Genomic DNA, 17,581 nt, shown 5'->3' on the forward strand with positions numbered 1-17,581 from the left:
CTAAAGATGAATCTTTACAGAGTGTGGCTGCTTTGAAAAATACATTTTTTTGTAAAGCAGGAACAGTTTTCAGTTTTCAGAAGTCTTTTAGCACCATGACTGAAAAACATGCCAACAATAGAAAACTACAGGACAGAGGAAGGCAAATCACAAACCACCATTAAAAACAGCCGTCTGTGTTCACAGAGTCACGCTGGCAATAAAAAAGTGCATCTTTGCAAACCTCCTGCGAGTTCTGAAGGTCCAAGTTCTTAAAGCTTTATCTTTTCAGGTGTCCACAGGTCAGCCTGATCTCACCGGGGTCGTCCCACCCTGGAGAAGGACAGAACACATTTGAGATAAGTTTTTAAATCACTTTTATCAGTATTTCTCAGTAAGTGGATTCCAGCAGGCAGAAGTGTTGGAGAGCTGGTGTTCAGGGAAGCGTGTCCTTCTTTTACCTCCGTCCCCATCACAAACTGGAGCTGTATGATTGGATTCTGGGCATCGAGGCGTTCGGTCCAATCAGCTCCTCAGCTGCCAGCCGGGGGACCGGACCACTGCTGGACCGAGGGGAACGTTTGAGAGGCGGCACGTTGCGCTGTTGAAACTTCCATTCTTATCTGGAAAACACGTCCAAAAACAGCGGATTACAACGACGCAAAGGTTTTATTTGGTTGAACACGTAAGTTGACGTCAAGCCGTCGGCTCAGTTTTTGTTATAATATGGAGAATAAGGGAAAACAGTGGTTGAACTAATTCTGATTAAATCATTTTTAAAGATTTGTCTTTGTTCAGTAATCCAAGCAGAAACCTTGGATTAATAGACCGGAGATTAAGAACAGAGCTCCAGCACCTCAGGTTTATTTTAGATCTCTTCATCACTTTCCTCCAAACAAATGACCAACAATTAGATTCAGTTTGCAGAACTTTGGACAAACGAGGCCACCACTGACAGGAAATGTAGCTTAACTGGTTCTGCGTGCTGCATTTTTTGCTTTGTTGAATTGAACAAGGATGAAAATCTGAGGCCGTGGTCCTCAGTTGGAAAAGGGTGGATTGTTCTCTTCAGGTCGAGGGTGATGTTCTATCTCAAGTGGAGGAGTTCAAGTATCTTAAAGTCCACTGGGCTTCTGCTTCTTCCTGCACTGTTACATTTTTTGTTCTTAATCAAAGTTATTCTTCATCTTCCACCCCCGCCTCCAACAATGACCAGTTTTAGTTTATACATCGGGGCGTTGCAAACATTTGATATATTCATATTATTTTGAAACTAGAGGTCAACATTTCAGCTTTTATTTCTTGGTATTTAAATTTAGATCTCCCTAAAATAACAGTTGGAGGAGAGCACGAAGAATAAAGATGCAAGACTTTTCATAAACACTTGTCTCCACACCTCTTTTTAAATAGTTTACACCCATCGATCATCTTGTTTATCAAACCATCAAACGCAGTTTATTACTGCATGTCTTGTGTCACTCACGTGCACAAATGCGATCACCGTTTCAGGATCACTTCCTCAGAAGAAGCCTCGTGTCGCAGCTCAGTGACCTCAGTTGGCGCCCCGGTTGAAGTGCTCCAGCACGGTGGCGTTGGTTCGCTCGAACAGCCACTGCTGGCTCGGAGAGCCGGGGTCGCACGTGTTCATGAAGACCCGCCGCTCGCTCGTACTGCTGTCGATGCAGCTGTTGCTGACGGGGTGAAACAGACTCTTGTCCTGGAGGACACCAAAAGAACAGGATGGTGCATCGAGTCACTCCTGCACAGATTCAGCTGAGGACTCGGCTAAAAATACCTTCCTGTAGCTCCACAGCTGGTTGCCTTTCATGCCGTGGCAGTCGTACAGCGTGACGGGGCTGCTGGGGGACACCGCATCAAAGCACACCTTCCTCGTGTGCATGGGGTCGCCCACCCGGATGTCCTCCCTCCAACCAAAGGTCAGCACCTGCAGGGAGCAGACGAGATGACATCATCAGAGACTTGTTGACCCTGGTCAGATGAATGAACGACTCAAGTCGAGTGTCTAACTCAGAAGACCGGCCTTCAGTGAACTCATGAAACTTATTATGAAATATAAATAACCAGGATGATGTGAAGTCGTGATGGTTACCTGTCCGTGACTCCAGCCGGCTTCACCGCGGCTCTTCACGCAGGTCTCCAGGCGGATGGGACTCCCGGAGACGAAGTGTTTGATCTCCATGCACATCCCACTGCCAACGTTCCTGATCTGGGCAGAACAACACAGACCGACGCTGAAACCCATGAAGTCAGGAGGATATCGTTTCATTCTTCTCCTCGTCTCAATAAAAACTAGTTTTTATACACAAAATGAAATAATTCAACACTTGTGCATTATCCTCTTATATTTATTATTTCTGCACAGCTGCAGAAAGAAAAGCTTTGCAGAGAGTGGTGAAGGCTGCACAGAAGATGTTGGAGTCAGTCTCCCCTACATCACAGACATCTACACCTCCAGATGCAGGAAGAGGGCCACCTGCATCATGAAGGACCACACTCACCCAGCACACACACTTTTTGCCCCACTCCCATCAGGAAGGAGGTTGAGGAGCATTAAGTGTAGAACCACTAGACTGAGGAACAGCTTCTACCCTGAGGCTGTTAGACTCAATATTAGTTTACATTATCAGTGTTTATCATGTATCTGAGATCTTTGAGAGTATCGTTTGGCGTTGGTTCAGCGTATATCTTAGATCCTTATTTACGGTTTCTTTTTATACTTTATATTTTTGCTATTGTTGGGTGTAAATGGGACGTTGAGAACACAATTCCGTTCCACCTCATGCACCACGTGATGCAAATGACAATAAAGAACCTTGATTATATTTGGAGAGTGGTGGCGCAAAGTTTAGAGAAGGTGGGCCTGTGATCGGAAGGTCGCTGGTTCAACTCCCCGTACAGACAACATCAAAATGTGGGTGGAAAAGGTGAAGCACCCACACCTGTCTCCTCCCTCATTTGCCCCACTCTGAGCCCTTGAGCAAGGCCCTTAACCAGGCTGTGGTAGCTCGGTGGTTGTGTCAGGAAGGCCATCCGGTGCTTTCACTGACTTTTATTTGAACAGATTCAGGATCTTCTCTTCAGAACTGGACTCTTTTGATCCCTACATGAAACACTGTAATAATGAATAATTAAAGATCTGAGTGAGTCAGTACACTTCAGACCCTAACCACAGCTTTTTAACACAGAAATTCAATGTAAAAAAACAAAAACAGATTCTGTCTGTTGTTCCGACTGTTCACTAATATTTGAAAATGTTTGCTCACAAACAGGTTTAAAATGAAACTCTTTCATAAAATCAGACCAATACACACAAATGAGGCCAAACCTTATAATAATTAATCTAGAAGCAATAAATGATTTTTATGATTTACATAAAACTGAAGTTTTGTTTATTCCTAATATTTTAGCTGATCCTTGTGATGAAGATGAATCCCTTTTTTGGTGTTTGTTGCTGTTTCTGTTGGTGCTGCAGTTGTGAACAGCACATGTCAATAATGAGAAAGTAAACCTACACAGCAGGAAGTGAAAAATAAAAGGGTTGTTTTCTACTAAAGGGAGAGTAAAGTACACAAACATAAATGCACGTTTTAATTCGTCTTATATTTTCTTAATGAATGTCTGCAGAAAACCTGCTTGCAGGCTTTTCAGTTAATTATTAAATTAATCAGATTTATGTGTACAAAGATGTAATAAACTAATGCATCCAGATTTATTTTGAAAACTGCACGACTGCTCTTCCTGTTTAGTTTCATGGTGGGAATCTGGACAAATTGTTTAACCTTCACATCCTTAAAGATTTAAAAAACGTGTTTCTCTACACTTAGATTTATGCACAGCAACTGTTTGATTGAGGCTTTATTTATTAAAAGTGCTCACAATATTACAAAAGTAAATATTCCTCTAAAGCAAAGTTGTATTTATTTTTGATCAGAGAACACCAAACTCAATCAAACATTAAGATGCATGATAATTTGTGTTTATGACCGCTGGGCCGGTCTGATGACCTAAGCGGGCTCTCACCTCCCCCCACGCAGCGGCAGGAGGCTCCACCGGAGGGTAGTGTCTCGGCAGGTCCCAGGCCACCTCCTGCATGAACCACCTGAAGCTGTTGCAGTTCAGCCGGCTGCGCAGCTCCTTCTGCGCCGTCATGTCTCCTGCCGACAGGTGGCGGTACTCGGGCCGGCGCTGGTAAACGTACTCGGCGTACTCGTCCATCCAGACCTCCGCAACGCGCTTCAGGTTCTTTAAGGAGAGAAAAGAATCCTACATTTCTCAGAGAAATTCTCGACTTTTTACGACGGTTTACAGACAGAAACACACACAGATACAGAGAAAAAATAATTTTGTCCACCTTCGGGTTTCAAACCTCCCAGCTCTTCTATAAGCTTTAGAAAGATTTAAATTGTACTAATGTTGAACGCTTTTAAAAGAAATATGCGGTTTTTCCCGGTAAACTGATGTTACATCTGCTCAGACAACGCATTTCATAACCATCCTCATTGCCCATTGGTGTCAGAAGCATTTTTAATATGGGGGGGTCACACTGGTGGGGGTCTGGCGGTCCTCCACCAGAAACTTTTGAACAAAGTAGATGCCATTTCCTGCATTCTGGTGTATTTTAAAGGTTGTTAAACATCTACGTTTACCTACATAAGTAAACACTTGATTCAATAACTATTTCAGAGAGCAACAAGGAGTAGCCTGACCAACAGCTCTCCCTGTGTGAATAGAGCACGCTCCGCTTCTCTCACGCATCCTAACCCGGTCAAGAACTTCCAGCAATAATGTAGCGCTAAGCTGGCGCGCAACATTAATATGCTAGCTTAGATGCTACAGACGACAGATGTAGCACTCAACCCCCCCCCCCCATGTCAACAACTGCTGGCACTTACTAACGCTAACGCTATATATGAATGCTTGTGCTCATGTTCGTGCTGCTGTTCGGCCTATTGTTTTTGTACTATTAGTGCTTAGTGTATTTTTAGTTTAACGTTTTTCTTAGTTCATATCTTAGATCTTATTATGGTTTTTCTTTTACATTTTATACTTTTGTTGGATATAACTGTGACCCTGTGTACACAATTTTGTTCCACCACATGTATGACAAAAAAAAACTTTGACTTTGTATATCCACAAACCAAACACCACCTCTGTGAACAGTAAACAGCCATCAGGTGCTAATGATCCATTGTTAGGCTGATGGTCCTTCTTGAGCATGTGATCAGCTGGTTTTGGTTGTCAGCAGCAAACTGGTTGATCCACCCTGAGAAGGTGCTATTTAAGAGACTGAGCTGAAAACAGCACCTCAGACTGAGGAAGTCTCTTGGATGAGAGACGAAACGTTTCGAGATTTTTTTTGCTTTGTTTTGCTTTTGTTTTTTTGAATGTCCAGAGGACCAGATTTAACTTTTTTGGATTTTTCTACCTGGATTATTGAGCATGCATCAGGAAATAATGTTAATTATTTATCATAATAAGGATTTTGTTTCTCGTGTCCATCACAAACGTGACGTGGTGGTTGTGGGTCCGTCTCTACCTTGGCCAAACTGATGCCACCAGGAACCTTGTAGGGGACGTATTTACGGTAGATGTGTCCCACCCTTGAGCACGGGATGTCCTCCATCCGACCGCCACACATCCACACCTTCAGAGACACAGAAACAAAAAGATGGACATTTGTCATTTCAGCCTGATCTTCTCCTGCAGAGAGAAATAAACAGGAAGTGTCAAAAGCCCAACGGTGAAATAAAGACAATGAGATTCTTGCATAGTATTGGACATTGTTTCGTCTTTGCTCTTTTAAATAACCATTTATAACAAAATACGTTGTTTAATTTAGAGCATTTCAATTCAATTGAAAAATACTTTATTAATCCCAAAGGGAAATTCAATGTTGTTGAAGCTCATCCCGGTTTCATTAGAGTTGTTCTAGATGCTGATGGCTTTGAGCAGGAAGGATCTCTTGTAGCAGTCCGTACCACAGCAGATCCGAAACTGGCTGCAGATGCCGATCCGTCCACCCAGACCCAGCAGACCTCTTGGTCCTCTTGGTCAGCAGGACTGCCTGAACACCAGGCAGAACTCCTCCCCGAGCGATGGCCATTCCTCCCAGCCGAGCCCCTCGTCTCAGCGGACTTAACTGCAGGTGCCGGGGGACGATCTCGGTCCTCTCGATGTCACGAACCATGTTTCTTGCCAATTCCAAGATCTCGGCTATCGGGCACTCGAGCACAGCCTCCAGGTAGACAGTAATGCATCTATGGCACCTCCTTTTCAACCCATTTGCGAATTGGGGCTGTAGTTGAGGTCTTATCTGAGCTTATGAGATGTTAATCCCGTTTGTAGAAAACCACCTTGTTGTTATGGTTACGCATCATAACAAATGTCCAAAAGTAAAAAAAGGTTTCAGTAAAAATCCTTCCAGCGGCACAGCATCTGATACCAGAGGACGTAATCATCCGAAAAAAGTGATTTACATCCAGAAAAAAAGAGTAATTAAAGTTTTCAAAAGCAAAATCTCAGAATGAATGTGAGAGCTACTCCAACATGCAGACACCATGAGCAGCACAATTTTGACATTTAACAGGTAAAAAATGAAAAAGTTGCAGTTTTTCAGGAGAACAAATCCTCCGTCCCTGAAATGACTTGAATTTGTCCAAAACGGGTTTATTCCGTTTCAAATCCCACTCCTCGTGTGTTCGTCTTTAGTGCCTCGTTTCGAGCATTATTCTCATTTAATTCTGCTCTCACTTTGTTTATGAGGCACAACAAAGACTTCAAACGCTTGTCCTCGATTTTAAACCTTCAGCTACAATAAAGACGAGAGCAGCTATTGTCTGAGTCGGCTCGCAAAGCTGAGAACGAACCGGCGAGGACGTGAAAAGGACGACTTAACGACAGGAACGTGGAAAATAGGCCGTCTTTAAAGACACAACGCAGCGAGGAAAATATGAAGCCAGAAGACAGAGAGGAGACGTGCGCTCCCGTGGATCAGAGTCCACAAAATTTTAAAGTCAATTCGGTTTATTTCTGTAGCTCCAAATTACAACAGGTCATCTCAGAGCACTGGACAGAAACATTCACATTCATTATAAAAGAAAACCAGTAAAAGTTCTCTCTCTAAGGAAGCAGCAGATTGTGTTCAGTCTTCACTTCCTCACAGTCTCTCATCCTGAGCGAGCACAAAGGAGACAGTGGAAAGGAAAAACTCCCTTTAACAGGAAGAAACCTCCAGTAGAACCAGCTCAGGACGAGGGACCATCTGCTTCGAGTGGCTGGGTTTGAGAGGACAGGAAGTAGAAACAGACAAACACAGAATGACAGGTCCAGGCGTGGTTTCTATAGTCCAGGTGTACAAACTATAGGAGGAAAGATAAAAAACATGTTAAGATAGAAATAATTACAAATATAAACAAGAGTAAAGACAGCAGCAGAGAGGGCATGAGGTCATTTTGTCCTCCTGCAGTATAAGTCTATAGCAGCATAACTAAGGGATTGCTCAGGAAACCCAAGCCGACCGTAACTATTGGATTTATCAAAAAGGAAAGTCTTAAGCCTAATCTTTAAAGTGGACAAGTTACAGAAACTGGAAGATGGTTCCACAAGAGAGGAGCCTGATAACTGAAAGATCTTCTTCCCATTCTGCTTTTGGAAACTTTAGGAACTGCAAGTAAACCTGCGGAAAACAGGTTAAATTAAAAAAAAAACATTTTACTTATAACTTGAACATGTGGGCATACATAACCACAAATCAATGAGGATCTAAGGGACAGCTATAAGGTTTAAAAAATAAAACTTTTCACAATAAATTCCTTCTGGGTTTATGGCATCTTTTAGTTCATGCATGTCTTAAACGGTAAACATAAATAAATACAAAACGTCACATCTTCGACATGACATGAGAAGATCCTGATGTGACTAAAAACTCAAATCTGAAACTAAAAGAAGAAACCGTGGAGTCTTAAAACCCACAGACACTGTGATGCATTTAGGTCAGGACTTATGTTCTAATTATTTAATCATCGTGAAGCAACATGAGCAATCCTGCATCCAATTAAAATGTAAAACGTTGAATAATATTTAAAGGTCACAGCATCACAGTAAGGAACACAAAAGATAAAACTGTAAAAGGAGCAAACACAGCATTTAAGGCGTGCACAACAGAAAGAACGAGGCTTGTGCCACTCAGACTGAATATTATTAGTGATTATTAAATAATTAGCTTTCAGAAGGACAACCGTGATGAAACTTTACAAACAAAGCTGAACGAAGAGCACTTCAAATATTTTACAGTTAAATAAAACAACAAACCGTAGGAAGTTCAATTCATCATTCATTCTTTTCACATTCTGGTACTCGGGGGAGCTGGCGTGCACATTTAGCTGCACAGGAGTTAACCCTCCTGCTGCCCTCAGGTCAAAATGGACGCCCCCGTTTTAGAACGCAGGCCTTGTGGGTCGTTTGGACCCAAGGCAGCAGGAGGGTCTGCTGGTTTTTCTCAGATAAGAATATGAGTGTATGTTCTTTTCTGATAGTGCTCAGACGATGCGTTAGGGATGACTGGCAGCTACTACCAGCTACTGCCTACATTTTAGGCCAATTTCAAAACTGCCCTTCATGTCAAAGATCTTAGAGAAAACTTTTACAGCCAGTTAACATTTTCCTTAAACGACCACAACCTTCTTGAACCGTTTCAATCTGGTTTTAAAACTCACCACAGTACTGAGTCAGCACTGTAGAAAGGTTTTAATGACATTCGTTCAGCCACAGACTCTGGTCACTGTGTGGTTGTGATGCTGCTGGACCTAACCGCTGCCTTCAACACAGTGGACCATCACATCCTCCTGTCTCGCCTGGAGAACTGGATGGGCATCCCGGGTCCTGCTCTACAGTGGTTTAGATACTATAGTAACAGAAAGAAGCTTCTGTGTGCTGTGGAATCCTATGTAGCGCCTCTCACATGTAGAATACCTCAGGGATCTATACTTGGCCCCCTTCTGTTTTCCCTTTATTTACTCCCTCTGGGATATCTTCTCAGGAAACATGGTGTTACTTTTCATTTTTATGCTGATGACAGCCAAATTTATGTGCCATTAAAACAAGACAAACAGTCTGTGAACCAACTCCTGGAATGTACGGCAGAAGTCAGAGCAGGATGTCACAGAAGATTTTACATTTTAATGAGAAAAAGACTGAGGTCTTGTTGTTTAAGCCCATGTTCCAAAGTCCATGCTGATCTGGATCCTTTAACAAAACATCTGGCTGAGACAGCAGCGAGGCTGGACAACTGGATGCTCAGATTAAATCAGGGATCAAGTCCAGCTTTTATCAGCTGAGACAACTGGCCAAGGTCAAACCATCATTTAGAGATTTTAATCTATGCTTTCATTACAACTCTTCTGGACTACTGTAATTCACTTTATGTGGACCTGAACCAGTCATTACTGACTCGACTTCAGCTGGTTCAGAACGCTAACTGATAGTAACTGATACCAGAAAACGAGAGCACATCACCCCAGTTTTAGAATCATGGCTCCCATTTCATTTTCAGATTCATTTTAAAGTTCTTTTATTTGTTTTCAAATGTCTTCATGGTCTCACAGTATCTGTCTGACCTGCTCCAGCTGTTCCCTCACGCTCTCTCAGGTCAGCAGATCAGCTGCTGCTGGTCGTCCCAAAGTCCAGCAGGAGGCTGAGAGGTGGCCGAGCGTTCTCAGCCACTGCCCTGAACTGTGGAACGAGCTGCCTCTGACATCACTTCCTGTTTTTAAATCTTCTCTGAAGACACGTTTGTTCTTTTGGGCTTTTAACTCAGCTTGAAATGTTGGTTTTACTGTTTTTAATTTATTTGTTTTTATTGTTTTTACTGTTTGTTGTTTTTATGATGTTAACAGTTCATTACTTTTGTGGTATCTGTTGATGTTGTGATTTTTGTGCTTGTATGTGTTAGTGTAGAGCACTTTGGTCTACGGTGTTTTTAAAGTGCTTTATAAATAAAGTTTTATTGTACCACACTGAACTTTAGCTCGACATTTATAAAATCCACTCAGCTAGTTTAGTAAAGTGGTAGATGTGGCAGCCGGTGTTCAGTTCTTGTACATCATGAGATTACCTTCTGAAAATGTCCTTATAATTTGTCCACTGGGCGACGAGATATTTTGCTAAAAGACAGACACAGTCAGTTACAGCACATTTCATGGTGGAAAAGGTTTAATCAGTTCTGCCTTCAGAGCAGCTGTGTGTGTGTGAAGTGTTTGCACGACTAAAACCACAGGAAGAATCTGCAGTCGGCTCCATCCTCCGGCGCTGCACGAGAGCTTAAATTGCCTCCGCGCTCGTCGAGCCCTCGCGCTCCGATATCATCTCGCTGTGTGAGCGGGAGATGTTTGGCGCTCTCACAACGCTGTCGCCAGGACGGAGCTTCAGATTTACCGTGCCGGTGCACAAAGTAATTCTGTTTCACATGCGAGCGGGGTCTGCTCGTCTGCGGGAGCAGCAGTTTGGTTGTAAGGATTAGCGTGAGAGTCGGTTAATCTGCTCACCTCAGGAGACGGGCCGACTGCAGCACATCAGCTAATGGGGATCTTAATAAAGACGGAACCAAATTGAATATCTGAGCACATGAAGCAGACCTGAGAGGCACAGGGAGGCATGTGCTGATAGCATAATTTTACAGTTTGATCATCTTGGCTGAAATAATAACCTTGCTATGGGATATTATATCAGTAATTATTAAAACAAGATGAAAAGACGAGGAGCAGAATTAAAAACTTGAGGTTTTCTCCCCGTCTTCAGTGAGGGAGCTTATCGCTCGTTTCACAGTCAAAGCTTTAAATATCACGTCTGGTAAAGATGAAGCACTCCTTTTCTTAAGTCAAAAGCAACAGAAGGTTTAAAATCTTAAAATGAGGTCAACTCGACCTGGCATGGACAAAACAAACTCTTCTCGTGTTTTACAGACTTTAAATCAAACCGTGCAGGAATACTGTGTGACAAACGATGTCTACGACATCTATAGGAAGTTAAACAGGTGTGTTTTAACACGATGGCAAGATGGAAAGACATCAGCAGTGACCTCAGAGAAGCAACTGCTGCCGCCCATCAATCTGAGAAAGGTCAAAGGTCATGTATAAACCGTCCATCATGTTACAGAGACAAAGATTATTCACAAGTGGAAAACATCTAAGACAGCTGTCAACTACCAGGAGTGGATGTCCCAACAGTCACCCTGAAGGTCAGACTGTGCAGCGCTCAGAGAAATCACTGTGCCACACTTTATCTAGACCTGTCCAACGTGTCAGATACTGTATATCATGGCATCTTATATCATAAGCTCTCACATACTGGTTTCTCAAATCACACTATCAGATGGTTTTCTAATTATCTCTCAGATCGGAGGCAATGTGTTCAACACGACGGTTCTTCTTCTAGTTATTTAACTGTCAATAATGGTGTGCCACAAGGCTCAGTTTTAGGACACACTCTCTTTACAATCTATAGAAGTAATGTAGGTCAAAACATTCCAGACGCCTCCTTGCATCTCTATGCTGATGATGCACATATTTACTGTCGAGCTAAAACAGTTGCCAAAGTTTTCCAGTTTCTACAGTCTGCATTTGACATCATCCAGTCAGACTTGTTCCATCTCAAACTGGTGCTAAACGCTGATAAAACCAAAGGGATGTTGTTTTCAAACAGGAAGTTGGTACCAGCAGTTCTTCCTCCCATCTCATCCACACTTGGTGTTCCTGTTGAGGTTGTGGATTCTTACAAATACTTGGGAATTTCAACTGATGCACATCTCTATGTCAAGCCACTTGTTGAAAATAAACTGAAACTAAAACTGGGTTTCTTTTTCAGAAATAGATATTGTTTAAAAAAAATCAAAGCAATTATGTTCTTGTTTTTAGTATTTTACTTTGTTTTATAAGAATTGTTGATCTGAGTGTAATACTTTTTAATTTTAATTGCTTTTTATTGTTATATATTGTTTTCTTCACTTTATATGTTGTCCGTCTAAAACAGTCTCTCTTGTAAAAGAGTCCCCGAGACCCAATGAGACTAACCTGTACGAATAAAGACTGAATGAAAATGAGCTCCAGCTCAGACTCTACAAGCCTCAGTTAACAAGTTAAAGGTCAAAGGTCATGGGAGAAGGCCTCTCCAGTGTAAAAACAACACAACTCCAGTTTAGAAAGTTCTAAACCAGTCCATAGTGGACACGTTTACCCAGAATGCACAGCTTCAGCTTGGGGCAAAGACCAAATGCGACACCTTGACACAAACACCTCTTGCCAACTGTCCGGCACGGTGGTGGGAGGTTGGTGATGTTGGCTCATTTTGGATCAATCTCGTGTTTTATTTTCAGGAAGACGACAAACAACTTTTCAACCAACAAGAAGGAACGCTCAACGACAGCCCGGAACAAGAAAACATGGAAAGTCTCAGAATAAGAGATAATCTGTAACTTTTCAAGCAAACCTTATCCCATTTAATCCAGCTTAGATTATTCTCTCCCAGATACATTTAACTTCATCTGAACATCTCAGATTATTTCAAAGCAGACCAAGCAGATGTAAAATGGTTCTGTTGTTTTTACCTTGAATGAAATCTCGTACTGCTCTCCTCCCCAAATCTCCAGACCAGTGTCGTATCCTCCCAGTTCCCAGAACCACTTCCTGTCCACAGCAAACAGCCCACCTGCCATCACCGGAGACCTGCAGGACACAAACACATGGTGCTGTTACAAAGAAGCTGTACTAATGTATTCTCTAATTAAATAGTTTTTTTTTATTTTAAATGTATCGTAAACTGGTTTGGACATGTCCAGAGGAGGGACAGTGGGTATACTGGTAGAAGGATGTTAGAAATGCAGCTGCCAGGAAAAAGACAAAGAGGAGATATACGGAGGACATGGAGGTAGTTGGAGTGAGGACAGAGGACACAGAGGACAGAGATGGAGGAGGATGACTCGCTGTGGAGCCCCCTGAAGAGGGAACAGTCGTTTTCTTCCAAGATTTGACAAAGTTTGAATGTTTTCTTCTGAAACAAAGATTTACTGCAGATCATCTTCAATGGGAGGGTCTGAGCTGTTGAGTTAAATCCAGGTGGTAACTTCCTCCTAATTGTTATATTTATAGAAGGATCCCTTCCCTCCACATAATGGGGACAATCTACAACCATTAACCCTCTGCAGGGTGTGTGTTTGCTGCGATGGGCTGAGTCTGTTGCTGCTGAACACCTGAGGCAGAGACAGCTGCAAACACACGTTACGTCACGTTTGTTGTGAGCACGCTCACTAACTGAATGAAAGCATCAGCACCTGGCGACACCAACCAGCAAGCAGCTGTTTCCATCGGCCAATCTGTCTTCTGCAGTACAAAAATATTAAATATATGCATCCCTAGGTTGTCATGGTTACAAGGTTTTCATTAATAGGAGGCGGTGAGTCAGCAGGAGGTCTGTTCTCTCCAAAGTCGTCCCTGAGGAGGATCAATTAAAAGCAGGTTTATCAGAGAAACACTGCAGGGCTTCCTGTATCTCAGGAGCAGCGATCAGTCGGGTTTCTGCAGGTTTTACCTCCAAAAGGTAAAAAAATAATTATTGAACAAAACAAAGCAGAGATTACAGAAACGTCTGGACTTCTCTGCACCCCACAGGAACCAGCCGAAAGTTCAGGTCTTAACAATTCAAACAGAATTAGGTCCATTTGATGCCTGCAGGGTTGTGTTCATGCAGGGATACGTGCACAAAGTGCATGTGGTGCAAAGTAGTGAGCGTTTTATCCCTGACTTGTACAAAACATGATCAGCAGGGTGCAAAACTGGGGGTTTGATCAGTATCTAACTTAGCTTGTTAGATGATGATAAACTTCCAATTGTGCATTTTTGCTCCAACAATAATCCTAAAATGAGATTAATGGAATGTTCATGGTTTCAAGATAATCTGTGGTAACTGTTGAAATGTGACGCACTCAAAAGGCTCTGTCGGGTCGTCCCTCTTCATCTCCGGAGGAATGGGGATCCGTTTGTAGTACATCTCCCAGTCGAAGGCGCCGCGCATGGCGTCCCCGGCCTGCGTGCCGTAGCCAAAGTTATCGTGGTCGATGACGTCAATCATGGGACACACAATGGTCTTCCTGTTCTGGGCGATTCGGTCTGAAAACACAAACATAACTATTGTTTAGAATTGTCTTTAAATTAAGTATAAATCCAAATAGTTTCATTTTGAAGGCAAGTTCAGGAAACTCGAATGTTTTGACAAATTTAAAACTTTGCTGAAGCATCGACTAATATTACAAGGAAAGGTTTTGAGGAACTGCTGGGGAATTAAAGGTTGGATTATTCACAGAGACGGACCAATCAGAGAAGACTGTTCAGGAAGAGATGGGCAAATATAAAAGATGTCAGTCAGTCGGACAGACAGTCAGACAGACAGTCAGACAGTCAGTCAGACAGACAGTCAGACAGTCAGTCAGTCAGTCAGACAGACAGACAGACAGTCAGACAGTCAAAGTATAAAACCCAGGGGGGAATTCGAGAATAGAACCAAAATAGAATATTTGGATTTTTGAGAAATTTGAAAAAAACACTGACTAAAGACTTTAACTTAACAACTTTAATTTAACTACAACAAAACATCCATCCATCATCTTCAGGCGGGGGACACCTGGACATGTCTCCAGTCCATCACAGAGACAGAGACAAACGAGACAAACAACCATTCACTCTCTCTCTCACCTAGAGATAATTTAGAGTTACCAATCAGCCTAACATGCATGTTTTTGGTCTGTGGGAGGAAACTGGAGTACCCAGAGAAAACCCACGCAGCACGGAGAGAACATGCAAACTCCACCCAGAAAGGCCCCTGGCCGAGATTTGAACCAGCAACCTTCTCACTGAGAGGCAACAGGTCTTCCAAGTGATCCAGCGTGCTGCCCCACAACAAAACAAGTTTTGGAAAATTCAGGGATTTTAAGTCAAGATATCAATAATTTTAGAGGAAAAAAAGAGTTTTAGGACTAAACGCCTGGATAGAAAGAATAAAGAACAATTTAAAGGTGAAATAGTTGGTTTGTAAAGTATCGAGTAGCAGGGAGTTTCGGAAACCAAGACAAAATGTCATGTGACATCATAAACTCATAAAATGAGCAGGCAGCAGGTTAAACAGCTGAAACAAGTCAGACAAGTTAAACAGGTTATTCTAGATAATCATCATTGAAGAAATGCATATCACCAACCAGCCAGGACTAAACTCATCGTCTGTCACTCGTATCGTTAACCTGATGACATCACGGGACCTTTTCTCCGCTCTGAGCCTCAGGTAGTCTTCCTCACCCAGCAGAGGAGGCAGCCAGTTGACGTTGGCCTCGCAGTGAGAGTCCAGGAAGGTGATGACCTCGCCTTTAGCCACGGAGGCCCCGAGCAGCCGGGTCCTGATCAGACCCTCCCTCTTCTTGGTCCTCAGAATTCGAACCTTGGCCATCCGGGTCATGTACTCCTCCAGGGCCGTCTTCAGGTGCTCTGCACACAAACAAGGACCGACGGTCAGATTCCTGCTCCAGCATCGGGTTCTGTTGTGAAGTGGCAGAAATCATTTTACTACTTCTGACTCGTACTTTTCAGAATATTTGTATTTTTACACAGACTGAACACAGTTTATAACAATAAGAGTCTTTGAGAACTCTGATATATGAACAAAAGAATTACTACAATAAATATATTTTCCCTTTTTTTAAATAGACACATAAGTTTTGAGCATCTCGGGCTAAAAAAGCATTGAAATGAAAAATCCTTGAGACAAAACAGACTTTTTGTTCCTGCACTTTAAAACATAAGTTTTATCTGCTCTGGATGGTTTTCCGTCCACATCTACTAATTTTCCAAGATGAGCAAAAGAAAAGCGCAAGTTTCCGTCGCTGTTTGAAGCCGAGTCGGGCCTAACGAGGTTTAGCGAGAACGTCTTTGAAGTGTCACGTTGGCATGAACGTTTGGCACCGTCACGTCCCGAGCAGAACCACAGGAGGAACAAAATGATCAAAAACCTGCCTGGGATGTAAACAAATCATGAAAACTGAAAGCTGAAGCATCTAAACACCATCAACGAACTCTTCAACAGCAGCGCAGGGTGACGCAAATATGCATCAGTTTCTGTTCAGTTATCTCCGCTCAGAAGAAGATGTGGCCTGGACGAGCAGAGACCTGAAACAGCATGTGACCTTGATTTGTGACCTTGACCTTGGAGCGGGGTGATGAGAAGCGTGAGCCCTCAGCTAGCGATGGTACACACGAGCATGAAGTTTCATTAAATTATCTTCAGCAGATCAGAAGTTATGGTCCAGATGTTTGTATGGACAACACATCTATTAACAGGCGTATAATATTAATAATATTAATAACATTAATAACATCTAGAGTCACAGCTCTGCCTGTTAAAGGGGTCTTTAAAGGCTTTGTGTGCATTCATAAGTCCTATGATCATTCTCAGACCTCTGCGCCGCTTCAATTCACATTTATCTTTCATGTCGAGCATCTTTACGTCTCTATAAAACAATTTAAAACTTGTTTTTTTACAAATCTCCTGTTGTTGCTGCAGAATAAACAAACTGAAGGACGTCCACCACACGTGAAACTGCTTCAGAGACTCTTAATGTTTTAGTTGGGTTATATTTGGAGGGTCTGGGGTTTCAGGATTACAGCGTCAGACGGACGACCTGCAGGTTTACTGAGTCCCAGTTCTCCACAGCACCCCCCCGCCCAGGGCCAGGCTGAAGCCCCTGTGCAACACTGATCATTTAGAAAAGGAACGCTCGGCTGCTGCAGAAGCTTTGGGGACATTTTCAGGATGTACAGAGAAAAAACTAATCTCTGCACTTTGATTCTTAAACATCTTTGAACCAGACACATTTTTCCATTTTGGTGTTCAGTTTGTGGGATTTTCATTTTCAGCGCCGTCATCAGTTATTAGCAGCAGGATGTTAAACCTCAGGAGCAAAAACCAACAAATGGCGGACGTTGTTTTAACACAACGTTCTTCAGACCTTCTGAAACACCCTCCTTAGAATTATCACCCCAACAAACACGGCAGGACTCCTCCTGACCTTGAAGTTAGAGCCCAGCTGTGGATCACAATGAACACCTTCTGATGGGAAACTCCAGCTGTTAAGAGCAACAGCTGGAGTTTCCTATCACAGACAATCCACATTGAGTTAAAGACTCATTTACAGGAGAGAGTTTCTATGAAGGGAAAACATTTTTTCCACAACGATGTGAATTTAAAAGCATCGTTCTTCGAGTCAAAACAAAGAAAAGCAGCCGAACTGATCAGCTTCACTTTAACATCTGTGTAGCTGCATTAATTTACTTTAAATACAACAACTCAATTTACCAAATCAAACAAAATATACTAAATGTGTTAATATACTGTTTAATCCATTTTACAGGTGAGAGATGGTTCTGTTGGGGACTGGGTCTGCTCGGATTAGTTCAGAGCTTTACCTTCTATAGTCAGAATACTTGGTGTATTCTTTACTTATGTAATATATATATATATATATATATATATATATATATATATATATATA

At 42.4% G+C, this 17,581-nt stretch overlaps 1 protein-coding gene across 1 annotated transcript in view; it reads right to left on the reverse strand.

The window, feature by feature from the left end:
* Positions 1–559: 559 nt before the first annotated feature.
* LOC119420382 (polypeptide N-acetylgalactosaminyltransferase 10) overlaps positions 560–17,581 on the reverse strand; it is a 64,044-nt gene continuing 47,022 nt past the window's right edge. Inside the window, exons 5-13 of the mRNA XM_037687767.1 lie at positions 15,336–15,521; positions 13,973–14,156; positions 12,599–12,716; positions 5,537–5,644; positions 4,021–4,242; positions 2,090–2,206; positions 1,775–1,924; positions 1,463–1,696; positions 560–602 (exon numbers count right to left, since the gene is read on the reverse strand). Coding sequence (XP_037543695.1) covers positions 1,532–1,696; positions 1,775–1,924; positions 2,090–2,206; positions 4,021–4,242; positions 5,537–5,644; positions 12,599–12,716; positions 13,973–14,156; positions 15,336–15,521 — 1,250 coding nt within the window. The 3' untranslated portion in view covers positions 560–602; positions 1,463–1,531. The remainder of the gene's footprint in view (positions 603–1,462; positions 1,697–1,774; positions 1,925–2,089; positions 2,207–4,020; positions 4,243–5,536; positions 5,645–12,598; positions 12,717–13,972; positions 14,157–15,335; positions 15,522–17,581) is intronic.

The sequence above is a fragment of the Nematolebias whitei genome, chromosome 14 (genome assembly GCF_014905685.2).
Source record: "Nematolebias whitei isolate Nwh7 chromosome 14, NemWhi1, whole genome shotgun sequence".
Taxonomy (NCBI): domain Eukaryota; kingdom Metazoa; phylum Chordata; class Actinopteri; order Cyprinodontiformes; family Rivulidae; genus Nematolebias; species Nematolebias whitei.